This window comes from Dromiciops gliroides, chromosome 4 (genome assembly GCF_019393635.1).
Source record: "Dromiciops gliroides isolate mDroGli1 chromosome 4, mDroGli1.pri, whole genome shotgun sequence".
Taxonomy (NCBI): Eukaryota; Metazoa; Chordata; class Mammalia; order Microbiotheria; family Microbiotheriidae; genus Dromiciops; species Dromiciops gliroides.
In genome coordinates this window covers 240,016,561-240,034,005 of record NC_057864.1, presented here as the reverse complement: position 1 = coordinate 240,034,005, position 17,445 = coordinate 240,016,561, and the positions used below count along the sequence as shown (strand labels likewise).

At 39.5% G+C, this 17,445-nt stretch overlaps 1 protein-coding gene across 1 annotated transcript; it reads left to right on the top strand.

The window, feature by feature from the left end:
- The first annotated feature begins 228 nt into the window (after positions 1-228).
- Positions 229-1,549, top strand: LOC122726294 (olfactory receptor 10C1). Its single transcript, XM_043963943.1, has one exon. It carries the CDS (start codon positions 603-605, stop codon positions 1,542-1,544), a length of 942 nt encoding a protein of 313 aa, XP_043819878.1. The 5' UTR covers positions 229-602; the 3' UTR covers positions 1,545-1,549.
- The last annotated feature ends 15,896 nt before the right edge of the window (positions 1,550-17,445 follow it).

Below are 17,445 nucleotides of genomic sequence, written 5' to 3'. Positions count from 1 at the left end.
ATGTTTTGGGGGCAGCTAGGTGGCACAGTAGATAAAGTAACAGCCCTTTATTTGGGAGGAGTTGAGTTCAAATCCTACCTCAGACACTTGACACAAACTGTGGGACCCTAGGCAAGTCACTTAACCCTCATTGCCCCACCAAAGAAAAAAATATTCGTGTTTTATCCAGGTGCCCCCCCCCCAAGAAAATAATCCTTTGGTATAAATTCCCCAGAAGTCTCTTTTAAAACGCAAATAGTACCAGCATCATAGCATACTGAAAACAAAGCTGGAATTGGATTCAAGAAACCTGAGTCCTAACCCAGACACTTAACTAGTAGTGGCACCTGTGCTAAGATAATTCCCTTCTTTGAACCTCAATACTTTCACCTCCTATTGTTGGGGAAATTGTTCCCATGAGGGCTACAGAAATGCTTCTTATGAAGGAGTCTTAGAACAGGGGAAAACAGACACAGAAATGGGAGGTGGGGTGGGGGAAGGCAAAGTGCCAACATTCACTTGAGCATTGCGTAGGGTTGGGCTTGTGACCACTGGTCTTAAGTAACTCAGACTCTTCCTTGGCACCCTCTTCTTCGCCCAGCCCCCGGGGAATTTGTGACGCAATGTCCACCAACACCTCAGGGGTCGTAACAGATTTCATCCTCCTGGGCTTCTCTCACCTCATGGGTTTCCAGGGTCTCCTCTTCACCCTCTTCCTCACCATCTACCTGCTCACCGTGGTTGGCAACCTCCTCATCGTGGCCCTCGTCTCGGTGGACGCCAAGCTTCATTCGCCCATGTACTTCTTCCTCCGCATCCTCTCTGCTCTGGAGATCTGCTACACCTCGGTCACCGTCCCGCTCGTGCTCCATCACCTCCGGACTGGGCGGCGCCGGATCCCAAGAGTTGGCTGCGCCCTCCAGATGTTCTTCTTCCTCTTCTTTGGGGCTACCGAGTGCTGTCTCCTAGCCGCCATGGCTTACGACCGTTACGCAGCCATCTGCACCCCACTCCGCTACCCGCTCCTGCTGAACCGCCGAGTGTGCCTGCAACTGGCTGCTGGAGCCTGGACCTGCGGGGCGTTGGTAGGGCTTGGCCACACCTCTTTCATCTTCTCTCTGACCTTCTGTGGGCCCAATACAATCCCTCACTTCTTCTGCGAGATTCAGCCAGTGCTACAGCTAGTCTGTGGAGACACGTCCCTGAACGAGCTGCAGATCATTTTGGCCGCCGCCCTCATCATCCTCTGCCCCTTTGGACTGATCCTGTTCTCATACGGTAAGATCCTAGCCACGATTCTACGGATTCCATCTGCTGCAGGCCGCCGCAAAGCCTTCTCCACCTGCTCCTCACATCTGCTCGTGGTTTCCCTGTTCTACGGCACAGCCATTTTCATCTACATTCGCCCTAAGGCCAGTTATGACCCGACCACTGATCCACTGTTGTCTCTCTTCTATGCGGTGATTACTCCTATCCTCAATCCTGTCATCTACAGCCTTCGGAATGCTGACGTCAAGGCAGCCCTCAAGAGGATGCTCAAGAAGATAGGTTCCAAAGAGATCTAGGGCAGCAGTGGTCATCACCCAGCATCAGTGGAATCTTGTAGAGTAAAAAGAACCAGAAAAAAAAAAGTTACCACCACCACCAGAACACCTAACCTGCCGGGGTGGACACAGTCTCTTGACCTTGGGAATTCATGACTTTGATGTGGAAGACTGTGGATCTGTCTTTGAAAATGCCTCAGACTGAGGAAAGTACGATAAACATAAAGAATTAGGATCAACCAGCTACTAAAAAGTATGTCTCTAAATAACCCTTCTTATTAGCTGTTGTACACAATGCTGTATGGAGCTATTTATTTTTAATTAATTGAGATGTTTTGTTACCAAAGAAGTAATACATTCCCTAGCTCCCATAATAATTATAAATGACATTTATATAATTTTTATAATTTATACAACCCAGGGAATGATGGCATGCTGTTATTATTCCCATTTCACATGAGGAAAGTGATGTGAAATGACTTGTCCCACTTCCCACAATTAGTAAGTGGTATAACCCATACTCCAAGTACAGTGGTCCACTACATCAAACCTTCTCTCCATTTCAGGGATTCTTAAACTGGGGTCCGTGCATTTTTTTTAACTTTGATAACTGTATTTCAATACAACTGGTTTCCTTTCAAATCTTGTGTATTTTACTTTAGGCATTTAAAAACATTCTGAGGAGTTCATGGGCTTCACCAGACCATCAAAGAGATGTGTCACACACACACACACACACACAAAGTTAAGAACTCTTGATTTCAGAGTCTATAACTATAAGAAAAGAGACCTCTATAGAAGGGGTGAACTGAAATCTTACATGCTCACTTTACCCTGGGGAGCTGCTATTATTTAGCATGAAGTGATAGAAAGCTAAAAGACTCAGGAACTAATGGTGGCACTAAAATTTGTTGACCAGCAAAAGACCCTGAGAGAATCAAGCACAGAACAGGGAAAGTTCAGGATGGAAGACAGAGGAAGTCTGATGGCAGAAGGGAAAGGCAAAAAAAAAGAGATACAAAAATAACATTAGGGAGGTAAAAACAGCAAGATTTGGCAACTAGTAGTATATATGGCGTAAGTGAAAGAAAGGAGTCAAGGATGAATGATGCTGAGATTGCAAACCTGGTCATTGTGAAGTTCAGAAAGATGGGTTTGGAGGAAAAGGAAATGACTTCTATTTGGAGCATGCTGATACCTATGGTACATCCAGTTCAAAATGCCAATTAAGCAGTTGGTGAATCAAGACTGGAGCTCAATAGAGAGATAAGAGTAAAAGATAAATAGAAGAGAAAGAGACAGGAGGTGGGGAAGAAGTCTGGAAGTCACCAAAATAGACATGATAAGCCAATTTGAGCTGATGAGGTCACCAAATCAGAGAGTAAAGAGGACAGGGTGTGGACAAAGCTTTGGTATGCATTCACATTTAGGGAATGGGATATGGATGATGGCCTAGAAAGAAGAATGAGAAGAAGTGGTTAGGCAGGTAGGAGAACCAAAAGGGAGCAATGTTACAAAGACCCAAAGAAAAGAATTTATCAGGAGAGGTTGTCCCGATGTTGTCCATAAGATTGTAAAGTCCTTGAGGGCAGGGACTGTGTTCTGACTCTTTTCCTATCCTCAGGACTTAGCACAATGCCTGGCACATAGTAGGTGCTTAATGAATGTTTACTTAGTGACTTATTGAAATATTTCAGAGATGTCAGGAAACATGAGAATTGAGAAAAGGTCATTTCATCAGATGCAGCCATAGAGTCCATGGGTAAGTTTGGGAAAAGCAGCTACATTTAAAGAGTTGAGAAATGAGTTACAAGAAGGAAAGAGAAGCAATGCATGTAAACAGGATTTTCCAGAAGTTTCAATGAGAAACTATAGAAAACAATAGCTAGAGCAGATCATAGGGAGGATTTTACAAAAGTATGTTTTAAGGATGGGGGGTTTGGGGGACCTTTTGCCATGACTGCTTTCAAGTGAGGTGATAGAAATATTGCAAGCCTCCAGGTAGGGTCAAACTTAACAGGTACTTCCACTATCTGGTGGCCTTAGTGTCTTTTCTCCCTGCATAGATTATCATGTGACTGAAAAAGAAAATGGTGCCTCCCAGGATTCAGAAGGACTTGAGTTCAAATCCGACCTCAGATGCTTGACACTTACTTTCTGTGTGACCCTGGGCAAGTCACTCAACATTCATTGGCCCACCGTCCCCCCAAAAAAAAAGAATGAGGAAGAGGGGTATATTTGTAGATGGCAAGGAAGGTCCCAGTAAATAGAGAGAAATTGAGGATTAGACAGGAACTGATTGTGAAAGAAATCTGCTGGAGAAATGAGAAGTAATGGGACCAAAGGTATATGACCTTGGTAAGTCATTTAACTATTTACTAGAGAAAAGGTGGAAGAAAAGGGGATAATGTCAAGAGATTATGAGCTCAGATGCAAATTGAGATTTTTGAGAGGGACATGGCCGATATGAGAATTTTATAACAAGGCATTTGTTTTTCTTGCTTTCTCAATAGGGTGGAAGAGAGAAAGAAAAGATTTTTATTTGAGAATAAAATTTTCTTTCTTAAATAAGAGAATATGAGCTCTGGGAAAAAGAGACAAGGGAACTCATAGTGAATGGTCTCTAGTTTCTAAGTAAAGTATGAGACAAAGTCCTCAGCTGAGAGAGTTGGGGAAGGGGTGTTACAGGAAGCTTGAAGAGAGAAGAGGTTTGGAATAGTTACTGTGGGGATGAGATAGCAAATTAGTGAGGGGTAAAAGGACCTATTTGCTTCAGAGAAAGCCAGTGGAGAATAGAAAACAAAAAATTGTAGTGGACCTAAACAAAGTGTGACTTCCTCCAGCTCCATTGAGGAGGTGGATGTCCCTCTGATGAAGCTCTGTGCTCTATTATCTCAACAAGTTGATTGGAGAACTTATCAAATTGATCACTAAGGTTCCCCAATGATCCCCTGTCAACTGCCTGCTGGACTTTATTTGGATATTCCATGATCAAGTCATGATGACTAAAACCAAACTCAATATGTCCTCCACAACCAACCATTCCCCCCCCCCAACAAAACAAAACAAAACAAAAAACAGCATTCTCTCTCCTAACTTTCTTAGCAGTCTTCTAGTCAACCAAGTTCAAAACTTCAACTTCTTTAGACCCTCTCCTTTTTTTTGTCTCCTATATTCAATCAGTCATCAAATTTTGTGTCTTAAATCAGTTCCCTCCTTACCATTCCTACTGTCACTTTACACCTGGCCTACAATAATATAAATAAGTATTAGAAAAGAAAAAAATTTTTAAATACACAATCTGAAAGTTAAAAGAACCTAACGCTTTATATGGTCCAGTCCATATGTATAGCATAATCTACTTAATGGTATAACAATAGTAACTAACATTTATATAGTCCTTTAAGGCTTACCAAACACACTATAAATATGATCTCATTTTACCTATAAGGAAACTGAGGTTGAGCAATTAAGTTACTTGACCAGGGTCACACAGCTAGATTTGAACTCAGGTCTTCCTGACTCCAGGTCCAGCACACTATCCACTGTACCACCTAGCTACCTCCCCAGCAAATGTTTATATATCCTTTGCTTGAAGATCACTAGGTAGTACCAAGCCTGGAGTCAGGAAGACTCATCTTCCTGAGTCCACATCCAGCTTCAGACACTAGGGTGAGGAAATAATGGGTTGGGGGGAGGGGGGAGGGCCAGAAGGCCCCCACTCAAGGGCCTAACTCAGGAGCCTTGCCTGATCTCTTTCAGAGCCAGCCCAGAATCAGTAAAGTTGAAGCTAGGACTCTGAATAAAGACAATAGAGATTAAAACCACACCTACCTGAAAGCCTTTCCCCTCAGAGAGTCTATCCTCTGGACTCGGACCTCAGCATCCATTTTAATATGGACCACCCTCAAGTCCAGTAAACCAATAGATTTGAATGATGCTAGCCAATTAGCTTTGAGCAGTATATAAGGGCTGTCTTTCCTCTGCACCACAGGGAGCTTAAGATCTCTCACACAATCTCTTGGCCTGAGACAAAGGAGGAGGCAGACACACTGCCCTGGCTCTCTTCTTTATCTAACTAGGTATGTAGGGCTTCTGAACTTTTGGAGCCATGTGCTCTTTACTGACATTTAATATGCTTTAATAAATGCTTAATGCCAAAGACTAGGGATATAGCCTCTAATTTATAAGTAACAATATATTAGAAACCCGAGCTAAGTTCCCTAAAACCTAGAACAGAGACAGGCACCCTCATATATTTTCAAATGACATACTAGCTGTGTGATCCTAAGCAAGTCATTTAACCCTTTTTGCCTTAGGTCCTCATCTGAAAAATGAACTCGAAAAGGAAATGGCAAACAACTCTAATATCTGTGCCAAGAAAACCCCGGGGACAACTAGGTGGCACAGTGGATAGAGCACCAGCCCTGGAGTCAGGAGTACCTGAGTTCAAATAGGGCCTCAGACACTTAACACTTACTAGCTGTGTGACCCTGGGCAAGTCACTTAACCCCAATTGCCTCATTTAAAAAAAAAGGAAAACCCCAAATTGCGTCATAAAGAGTCAGATATGACGGAACAACAGTAGGAACAAGTAAAGGAAGAGATTCTCATAAAACCCCAAGTCCATTACACCTTGGAACACTACACTTAGTCATTTTTTTTCTTATATCAGTCCTAAAATACTCCTTTCCAACTTTCATCCATCACTCATAGTGTTGTCCTCTAATGCCAAGAAGAAGAAGCATAATTCCTTTTCTACAATACAATCCTTCAGATATTTGAGCACATCCATTATGTCATTCCTACACCTTCTCTTCTCTAGGTTAGAGATGCAAAGTTCCTTCCGTTCTCATAAGGAAAGGAATTGATGGCTTTCACTGTCCTGCTTATTTGTCTCCTTACCCTCCAGCTTATTAAGATACTTCATAAAATGGGATATGCAGCACTTAACATAATACCCAAGATGTGTTCTGCCAAGGCAGAGTATAGCAAAACTATCACCTCTTTATTCCTAAAAGTTATGCCTCTCAAAGCAGGCCACAATTTCATTAGCTTTTTTTGTTGTTGCTATGTAATAATAACTAACATTTATATAGTACATTAACATTTCTAAAGAGCCTTACACACTTACTTATTTGATCATCACAACAACCCTGTGAGTAATTTGCTATTATTATCTTTATCTTACAGATGAGGAAAACAAGGTTGAAAGAGGAAAGGGATTTGCCCAGAATCACATAATGAGTAATTGTCTGAGAAAGGATTAGAACTCAGGTCTTTCTGATTCCAAGTCCAGCACTCTCTGCTATGCCAGCCAGCTATGTCACACAATTGATGCATACTAAGCTTACAAACCCAGAAATTCCAAATTTTGCTCAGAAAATATCTGTCCAGCCAACAATCTCTTTTGATTATTGCTCTGTAATCCAATATACTAGTTTTCCCTCCAATCTTTATGTCCTCTGTAGATTAGGTAAGCATGCCTTCTATGTCCTTATTGGTTCCAAAGGTTTGTCATGCCCGGATGGGAGTGGGGATAAACTCCCACTCTCTATAAAATGCTCCAATAGCCTGCGTCTCAAATAGCCTCTGAAAACCGAAGCCCAACTCCTGGACTTCTCTTGGCAGAACTGAAGGTGAGTCACTGGCACCTTAAAACCAGTTGCTTCAGCAGGTGGGGCTCATTAGCCTTGGCAGGCAACCCACCTAGGGGAAGGAAAGCCTGATTTTAAACCTCCACTGCCTTGTGGCTATATCCATATATGGGAAAGGCTTCAGGAGTTAACCCGAGGAAAAGTCAGGAGTCGGAGTCCCTTAGGCAGTTGGATGTTGGACATCACATCCCTCTGGCAACTCCTGCAGTGGCACTGGTGCCAAACTATATTGGCTCTGCCTCTCCTTTGGATCCACCAATGTCACGGAGAGGGAAAACCTGCTGCATGGGCAACAGCTTGTTTTGCATATTGATCTGCCCAGGCCAGTGCCCTGGAGAGGACACTCCAGCTACTCCTCATAGGGTAGATACAACACGGGATGCGGCAATTACCGGTTCTAAGTCACTCAGGAGCTGCAGCTCCCATATCAGACTGCATAGCCACACGGTGGCCTGTGGCTCTTCAAGGTGCTGATCCATGGTCGTCTGAGACTGGTGGAGGCCTACTAGTACTACTACTATGTCCTTATTGAAGACCCTGAGGGCTGGGGGTGGGGGTGGGGCAAGGAGGGAAGTGTTGAACAGCAGAGGGTCAAGGGCAGATCCCTAGGGCACTCCAATTAAAAACTTCTCTCCAATTTAACACTGACACATTAATAATCTTTGGATTCAATAATCCAACTACTTCTAAAATCTCTCCATCTTCTTCACAAGGATAGCATGAGAGTTTGTCAGATGCTTTGCTAAAATCAGTGTAAATGATTTGCACTGAATTCCATTGAAAGACCCATCTAGTTACTTTATCAAGAAAATGGGATATTAGGAGGCAGAGAGGTGGAAAAAAAAACTATTAAAATAGAGGGAAAGAAAGGAGGGGTGAACATTGTTTCAACCCTACTCTCATTAGATTTGATTCAAAGAGGGAATAACATATACGTTCACTGGGATAAAGAAACTTAGCTCATTCTTTAGGGAAGCAAAAGGGGAAGGGAAAGGGGAGGACTGATAGAAGGGAGGACAAAAGCAAGGGAGAAAAGGATAAAGATAAGAGAGGGGAGTGATAAAAAGGGAGGGCAGATTGGGGGAGGCAGGGGTAAGAAGTAAAGCGTTGGTGAGGAGGAATAGGGTGAAAGAAGGGGGGGAAAGTACAGAGGGGGTAAACAGAATGGAGGGAAATAGACAGTCAGTAATAATAACTGTGAATGTGAATGGGATGAACTCTGCTATAAAATGGAAGCAAATTGCAGAGTGGATTAAAAACCAGACTCCTACAATATGCTGTTTACAAGAAACACATTTGAAGCAGATACACACAGGGTAAAGGTAAAAGGCTGGAGCAGAATATATTATGCTTCAGCTAAAGTAAAAAAAAGCAGGGGTAGCAATCCTTATCTCAGACAAAGCGCAGGCAAAAATAGATCTCATTAAAAGAGATAAGGAAGGAAATTACATCTTGCTTAAAGGTACTATAGATAATGAAGTAATATCAATATTAAATATGTATGCGCCAAGTGGTATAGCATCCAAGTTCTTAGAGGAGAAGTTAAATGAGTTACAAAAGGAATTAGACAAGAATACTATACTAGTGGGGGACCTGAATCTCCCACTCTCAGAATTAGATAAATCTAGCCAAAAAATAAATAAGAAAGAAGTGAATGAGGTGAATAGATTACTAGAAAAGTTAGACATGATAGATGTCTGGAGAAAATTGAATGGAGATAGAAAGGAATATACCTTTTTCTCAGCAGTACATGGCACATTTTCAAAAATTGACCATGTATTTGGGCACAAAAACATCATAGTCAAATGTAGAAAGGCAAAAATAGTAAATGCATCCTTCTCAGATCATGATGTAATAAAAATTACATGTAAGAAAGAGCCAGGGAAAAGTAGAATGAAAATCAATTGGAAACTAAATAATTTCATTCTAAAGAATGAATGGGCCAAACAAGAAATCATAGAAATAATCAATAACTATATCCAAGAGAATGACAATAACAAGACAACATACCAAATTCTATGGGATGCAGCCAAAGCAGTGCTTAGGGGAAAATTCATAGCTCTAAATGCTTACATGAATAAAAAAGAGAAAGAGGAGATTAATGAATTGGGCATGCAACTTAAAAAGCTAGAAAAAGATCAAATTAGAAATCTCCAATTAGATACTAAACTAGAGATCCTGAAAATTAAAGGAAAAATTAATAAGATTGAAAGCAAAAAAACTATAGAATTAATCAATAAACCTAAGAGCTGGTTTTATAAAAAAAAAACAATAAAATAGATAAAATATTAGTTAATTTGATTTAAAAAAAAGAAAGAAGAAAACCAAATTACCAGTATCAAAAATGAAAAGGGTGATGTTACCACCAATGAAGTGGAAATTAAATCAATAATTTTGCCCAACTGTATGCCAATAAATTTGACAATCTAAATGAAATGGATGAATATTTACAAAAATACGAACTGCCCAGGTTAACTGAAGAGGAAATAAAATCCTTAAATAAACCCGTATTAGAAAAAGAAATTGAACAAGCCATTAATGAACTCCCTAAGAAAAAATCCCCAGGGTCAGATGGGTTTATGGGTGAATTTTACCAAACATTTAAAGAACAATTTATTCCAATATTATACAAATTATTTGGAAAAATAGGTGAAGAAGGAGTTCTACCAAATTCGTTTTATGACACAAATATGGTGGTGATACCAAAACCAGGCAAAGCAAAAATGGAGAAAGAAAATTATAGACCAATTTCCCTAATGAACATTGATGCTAAAATCTTAAATAAGATATTAGCAAGGAGATTACAGCAAGTGATCACCAGGATAATACACTATGACCAGGTGGGATTTATACCAGGAATGCAGGGCTGGTTCAACATCAGGAAAACTATTAACATAATCAACCACTTCAATAAGAAAACCAACCAAAATCATATGATTATCTCAATAGATGCAGAGAAAGCTTTTGACAAAGTACAACACCCATTCCTAATAAAAACACTAGAGAGTTTAGGAATAGGTGGAGCTTTCCTTAAAATAATAAACAGTATCTACCTAAAGCCATCAGCAAGTATTATATGCAATGGAGATAAATTAGAGGCCTTCCCAATAAGATCAGGAGTGAAACAGGGATGTCCATTATCACCCCTATTATTTCATATTGTACTAGAGCATTTTTTCATATGGGAATAGATAGCTTTGGTTTCTTCATCAGAAAACTGCCTGTTCATGTCCTTTGACCATTTCTCAATTAGGGAATGACTTGGATTCTTATAAATTTGATTTAGTTCTCCATATATTTTAGAGATGAGGCCTTTATCAGAAGTACTGGCCACAAAAATTGTTTCCCAGCTTTCTGCCTCCCTTCTAATTTTGAATGCATTGCTTCTGTTTGTACAAAAATTTTTAAATTTAATTTAATGTAATAAAAATCATCCATTTTGCATTTTATAATATTCTCTATCTCTTGTTTGGTCATAAACTGTTTTCCTTTCCTCTCCTAATTTTCCTATGGTATCACCTCTTATGTCTAAATCATGTATCCATTTTGACCTTATTTTAGTATAAGGTGTCAGATGTTGGTCTATGCCTAATTTCTGCCATACTATCTTCCAGTTTTCCCAGCAGTTTTTGTCAAATACTGAGTTCCTATCCCAGAAGCTGGAGTCTTTGGGTTTATCAAACACTACATTACTAGTGTCATTTACTACTGTGTTTCCTGTGCCTAGCCTATTCCATTGATCCTCCACTCTATTTCTTAGCCAGTACCAGATAGTTTTGATGACTGCCACTTTATAGTAAAGCTCCAGGTTTGGTACCACTAACCCACCTTCCTGTGATTTTTTTTTCATTATTTCCCTGGATATTCTTGATTTTTTGTTTTTCCAGATGAATTTTGTTATTATTTTTGTTATTATTTTTTCTAGCTCTATAAAATAATTTTAGGTAGTCTGATTGGTATGGCACTGAATAAGTAGTTAATTTGAGGTAGCATTGTCGTTTTTACTATATTATATGAAAAAATGCTCTAAATCTCTAATGATTAGAGAGATGTAAATTAAAACAACTGAGGTACCACCTGACACCTATCAGATTGGCTAAAATTACAAAAAAAGGAAAATAATAAATGTTGCAGAAGCTGTGGAAAAATTGGAACACTAATGAATTGTTGGTGGCGCTGTGAACTGATCCAACCATTCTGGAGAGCAATTTGGAATTGTGCCCAAAGGGCTATAAAGCTGTGCATACCCTTTGACCCAGCAATACCACTTTGGGGTCTTTTTCCCAAAGAGATCATGGAAAGGGGAGAAGGACCCACAGGTACAAAAATATTTATAGCTACTCTTTATGTGGTGGCAAGGAATTGGAAGTTGAGGGGATGCCCATCAATTGGGGAATGGCTGGACAAGTTGTGGTATATGAATACAATGGAATACTATTGTGCTGTAAGAAACAATGAGCAGGAGGAGTTCAGAGAAACCTGGAGGGTCTTGTGTGGGCTGATGATGAGTGAGATGAGCAGAACCAGAAGAACATTGTACACAATATCATCAACATTGTGTGTTGATCTACTGTGATGGACTATATTCTTCTCACCAGTGCAATGATACAGAAGAGTTCCAGGGAACTCATGATAGAAGAGGATCTCCAAATCCAGGAAAAAAAAGAAGAACTGTGGAGTATAGATGCTGAATGAACCATACTATTTCTTTTGTTTTTTGGTGCTGTTGTTTTTCTATTTTGAGGTTTTTCATCATTGCTCTGATTTTTCTCTTATAACATGACTAATGAAGAAATATGTTTAATGTTATTATGTACATACACACACACACACACACACACACACACACACACACACACACACACACACACACACATATATATATATAACCTATATCAGATTACCTGCTGTCTAGGGGAGAGGGGAGGGAGGGGAAGGAGTGAGAAAAATCTGAAATTGGAAAGCTTGTATAAACAAAAGTTGAGAACTAGCTTTACATGTAACAGGAAAAAAAAATAAAGTACTTTATTAAAAAAAAGAATCGGGGGCAGCTAGGTGGCGCAGTGGATAAAGCACCAGCCCTGGATTCAGGAGTACCTGAGTTCAAATCCGGCCTTGGACACTTGACACTTACTAGCTGTGTGACCCTGGGCAAGTCACTTAACCCCCATTGCCCCACCAAAAAAACCCCAAAAAAACCAAAACAAACAAAAAAGAATCCATGGCGTAATCAACAGTGAATAACAGCTCACCTCAGCAATACAGTGATCCAAGATGATACCAAAGGACTCATGATAAAAAATGCTATACACATCCAGAGAAAGAACTGATGGAGTCTGATTGCAAACCCAAGCAGACTATTTTTGCTTTCTTTACCTTTTTCATGTTTTTTCCCCTTTTGGTCTGTTTTTCCCCCACAACATGATTAATATGGAAATATGTTTTACTTGATTGTATATATTATAACATATTTAAAATTCTTACCTTTTTAGGGAGAAGGGAGGGGAGGGAAGGCAAGGAGAAAATTTGAAACTCAAAAAAGTTTTTAAATGAATGTTAAAAATTGTCTTTACATGTAATTTGAAAAAATAAAATACTATTTTTAAAAAATAAAAAATATATTGTACTAGAAATGTTAGCTTTAGCAATCAGAGAAGAGAAAGGAATTAAAGGAATTAGAATAGGCAAGGAGGAAACAAAACTATCACTCTTTGCAGATGATATGATGATATTACTTAAAGAATCCTAGAGAATCAACTCAAAAATTACTTGAAACAATTAACAACTTTAGCAAAGTAGCAGGATATAAAATAAATCCACATAAATCATCAGTGTTTCTATACATGACCAACAAAGTCCAGCAGCAAGAGATAGAAAGAGAAATTCCATTTAAAGTAACAGTAGATAATATAAAATACTTGGGAGTCTACTTGCCAAGACAAACCCAGGAACTCTATGAACACAACTACCAAACACTCTTCATACAAATCAAATCAGATCTAAATAATTGGAAAGATATCAATTGCTCATGGATAGGCAGAGCTAATATAGTAAAAATGACAATGCTACCTAAATTAATTTACTTATTCAGTGCCATACCAATCAGACTACCTAAAAATTATTTTATAGAGCTAGAAAAAATAATAACAAAAATAATAACAAAATTCATCTGGAAAAACAAAAAATCAAGAATATCCAGGGAAATAATGAAAAAAAAATCACAGGAAGGTGGGTTAGTGGTACCAAACCTGGAGCTTTACTATAAAGTGGCAGTCATCAAAACTATCTGGTACTGGCTAAGAAATAGAGTGGAGGATCAATGGAATAGGCTAGGCACAGGAAACACAGTAGTAAATGACACTAGTAATGTAGTGTTTGATAAACCCAAAGACTCCAGCTTCTGGGATAGGAACTCAGTATTTGACAAAAACTGCTGGGAAAACTGGAAGATAGTATGGCAGAAATTAGGCATAGACCAACATCTGACACCTTATACTAAAATAAGGTCAAAATGGATACATGATTTAGACATAAGAGGTGATACCATAGGAAAATTAGGAGAGGAAAGGAAAACAGTTTATGACCAAACAAGAGATAGAGAATATTATAAAATGCAAAATGGATGATTTTTATTACATTAAATTAAATTTAAAAATTTTTGTACAAACAGAAGCAATGCATTCAAAATTAGAAGGGAGGCAGAAAGCTGGGAAACAATTTTTGTGGCCAGTACTTCTGATAAAGGCCTCATCTCTAAAATATATGGGGAACTAAATCAAATTTATAAGAATCCAAGTCATTCCCCAATTGAGAAATGGTCAAAGGACATGAACAGGCAGTTTTCTGATGAAGAAACCAAAGCTATCTATTCCCATATGAAAAAATGCTCTAAATCTCTAATGATTAGAGAGATGCAAATTAAAACAACTCTGAGGTACCACCTGACACCTATCAGATTGGCTAAAATTACAAAAAAGGAAAATAATAAATGTTGCAGAAGCTGTGGAAAAATTGGAACACTAATGCATTGTTTGTTGGTGGAGCTGTGAATTGATCCAACTATTCTGGAGAGCAATTTGGAATTATGCCCAAAGGGCTGTAAAGCTGTGCATACCCTTTGACCCAGCAATACCACTTTTGGGTCTTTTTCCCAGAGATCATGGAAAGGGGAGAGGGACCCACGTGTACAAAAATATTTATAGCTGCTCTTTACGTGGTGGCAAGGAATTGGAAGTTGAGGGGATGCCCATCAACTGGGGAATGGCTGGACAAGTTGTGGTATATGTTTTGTTTTGGTTTTTTTGTCGTTTTTTTTTTTTAGTGAGGCAATTGGGGTTAAGTGACTTGCCCAAGATCACACAGCTAGTAAGTGTTAAGTGTCTGAGGCCGGATTTGAACCCAGGTACTCCTGACTCCAGGGCCAGTGCTCTATCCACCGCACCACCTAGCTGCCCCTAAGTTGTGGTATATGAATGTAATGGAATACTATTGTGCTGTAAGAAACGATGAGCAGGAGGAGTTCAGAGAAACCTGGAGGGTCTTGTGTGGGCTGATGATGAGTGAGATGAGCAGAACCAGAAGAACATTGTACACAGTATCATTAACATTGTGTGTTGATCTACTGTGATGGACTATATTCTTCTCACCAATGCAATGGTACAGAAGAGTTCCAGGGAACTCATGATAGAAGAGGATCTCAAAATCCAGGAAAAAAAAAAAAACTGTGGAGTACAGATGGTGAATGAACCATACTATTTCTTTTGGTTTTGGTGCTGTTGTTTTTCTATTTTGAGGTTTTTCGTCATTGCTCTGATTTTTCTCTTATAACATGACTAATGCAGAAATATATTTAATGTTATTATGTATGTATATATACATATATGTATGTATGTATATATGTATGTATGTGTGTATGTACGTGTGTGTGTGTGTGTGTGTGTGTGTGTGTGTGTGTGTGTGTATATAACCTATATCAGATTACCTGCTGTCTAGGGAAGGGGGGAGGGAGGGGAAGGAGTGAGAAAAATCTGAAATTGGAAAGCTTGTATAAACAAAAGTTGAGAACTATCTTTACATGTAACAGGAAAAAAATACTGTATTTTAAAAAAAGAAAATGGAAATGGGTTATGCTGCAATGAACTAGTCTTGACAAAGTCATGCTAGATTTTCATGATCCCTGTTTCCCTTTCTAGGTCTTTGTGTCATTTCTTTAATAAAATGTTTTAGAATTTTGCTAGGAATCAGGTGGGGTGCCTTAGAGTCTATTATTTGGAGTGTGGTGATAAATGGGTTAAATAGTTTTATCCCCAGAGCAGCAAATTTTGAGAGCCTTGTACAGCTTCAGCATTCATAAACAAGAGAATTCCACATGGAGACAGTAAGTAAAATTAGTGTAGTGAGGAGGGGGGAGTGGCCAGTGAAGTCCCAGACCAAGTGGAACATTTGGAAGTCTGTTTCCAGAAATAAATGGTTATGCCTAATTGGGAAGCTAGAGCATTTTGCTCCAGGTTCACAACATTGGGCAGGTATACGGTGGCTGTTGCCTATCAGCTTGCCACATCATGACTAAACACTCTTTGATTGGCTGCTGAGCCAAAACCAAGTGTGCATACAAAAAGGACAAGCATACAAAAGACCTTTTGCCCTGGCTGCTTTCAAGTGAGGTGATAGAAATATTGTAAGCCTCCAGGTACGGACAAACTTAACAGGTGCTTCCACTGTCTAGTGGTCTTGGTGTCTTTTCTCCCTGCCTAGGTTGTCATGTGATTGAAAAAGGAAATGGTGCCTTTTATTATTCCTATCTCTATTGTGTTTCTTTTTTTCCTGATCTTACATGAATGGTATCAGAGATAGAACAGACAAGGTCATGATTTTGTGAGTTTTGAAGATTAGAAGAAACACCAAAGGTCCAGCAACTAAAGTCCACAAAAGATTCTTCAGATAATTGCATCAACCAAGTCAGCCCTGATGAGCAACCTGCTTGACCCAGACCTTTAGTGAATCTCCCCAGCCACCAAGAAACCATGTTCTACACCCAAGGGAGGGATTTTTCCATCAGCTATGCCATATCTAGAAGTGAACTTCATATGGGCATGCTGAGTACACTCTTACCAAGGTGGTAAAAGGAAGTATACTCCCAGTTTCAGAGGTTTTTATATTTCAGGTCTTGATATATCTTCTCCATAAATATCTCTTTGCAAAAGCTAATTGGTAGTAAGTGATTAATTGATATTATGGGGAAATCAACGAGTAAATTGATTTGGTGATAAGGAGATGGTAACTGGTTGATACTGGGAGAAAACAACAGATGGGGACTTGTGAAGAATAGCATTAGAAAGACACTCCCAGGTTCCTCAGAGTTATTCCTAAAATTCTGAGGGGAGAAATAGCCATGCTCTGTGATCCTAAATTGCTAGTGTAGCTTCAGAGAGTAAGCCTAGAAACTAAGTGGTACATTAATCATAACAGTAATGAATTAATAAATAAAAAATTATTAAGTACATAAGTGCCAAACACTATCCTAATACAAATAGAAATTTGAAAATATTTCTTCATTATGAAGATTTCACATTCTTAATGTGTCAGACAACGCATAAAAAAAAAAAATTCAGATGAAGGACAGATGGTAATGTCCAAGGGTCTGTAAGGTATATCAGCAAATGAGGGTTCTTGATGGCATGGGAAAAAGTCAGATTGTGAATCTAGGTAATCCTCCATCTCCCAAGAATAATTAGAGTTGGTGACTCCTGTCAGTGTGAACTGTCTCATCGAGATTCCCACCTGGATACCTCATGGGGTCAAGGTCGGGGGAATGGGGAGATGGCATGGAGGGATAAAAGGATAGCAAGGAAGAAGGGCACACATGATAGCAAGTGCATATACCAGATGGGGCTTCCTTTTTCATAATAGCAGCAGGATCCTACAAGAGTTCCTCTTCAGCTAGGTGGTACAGTGGATAAAGCACTGGCCCTGAATTCCGGAGTACCTGAGTTCAAATCTGGCCTCAGACACTTGACACTTACTAGCTGTGTGACCCTGGGCAGGTCACTTAACCCTCATTGCCCCTCAAAAAAAAAGTTCCTCTTCAGACTGGCCCACACATTGTTCCCCACCATCACCCTTCCCCTCCCATCTGAACAGTAGTATTACAGTGCCCTTATTTCTCTCTCCCCATGGAGACTTGCATTTTGAGGTCTCTCACCACCCCTTATTTGAAACTTCTCCTCTTCCTTGTTATAGCTCTGGTTTATAGATCTCAATCTCTT

What these genes read in the sequence shown, in the direction of transcription:
- LOC122726294 (XM_043963943.1), top strand. Translation starts at nt 603, where the DNA reads ATGTCCACCAACACCTCAGGGGTCGTAACAGATTTCATCCTCCTGGGC.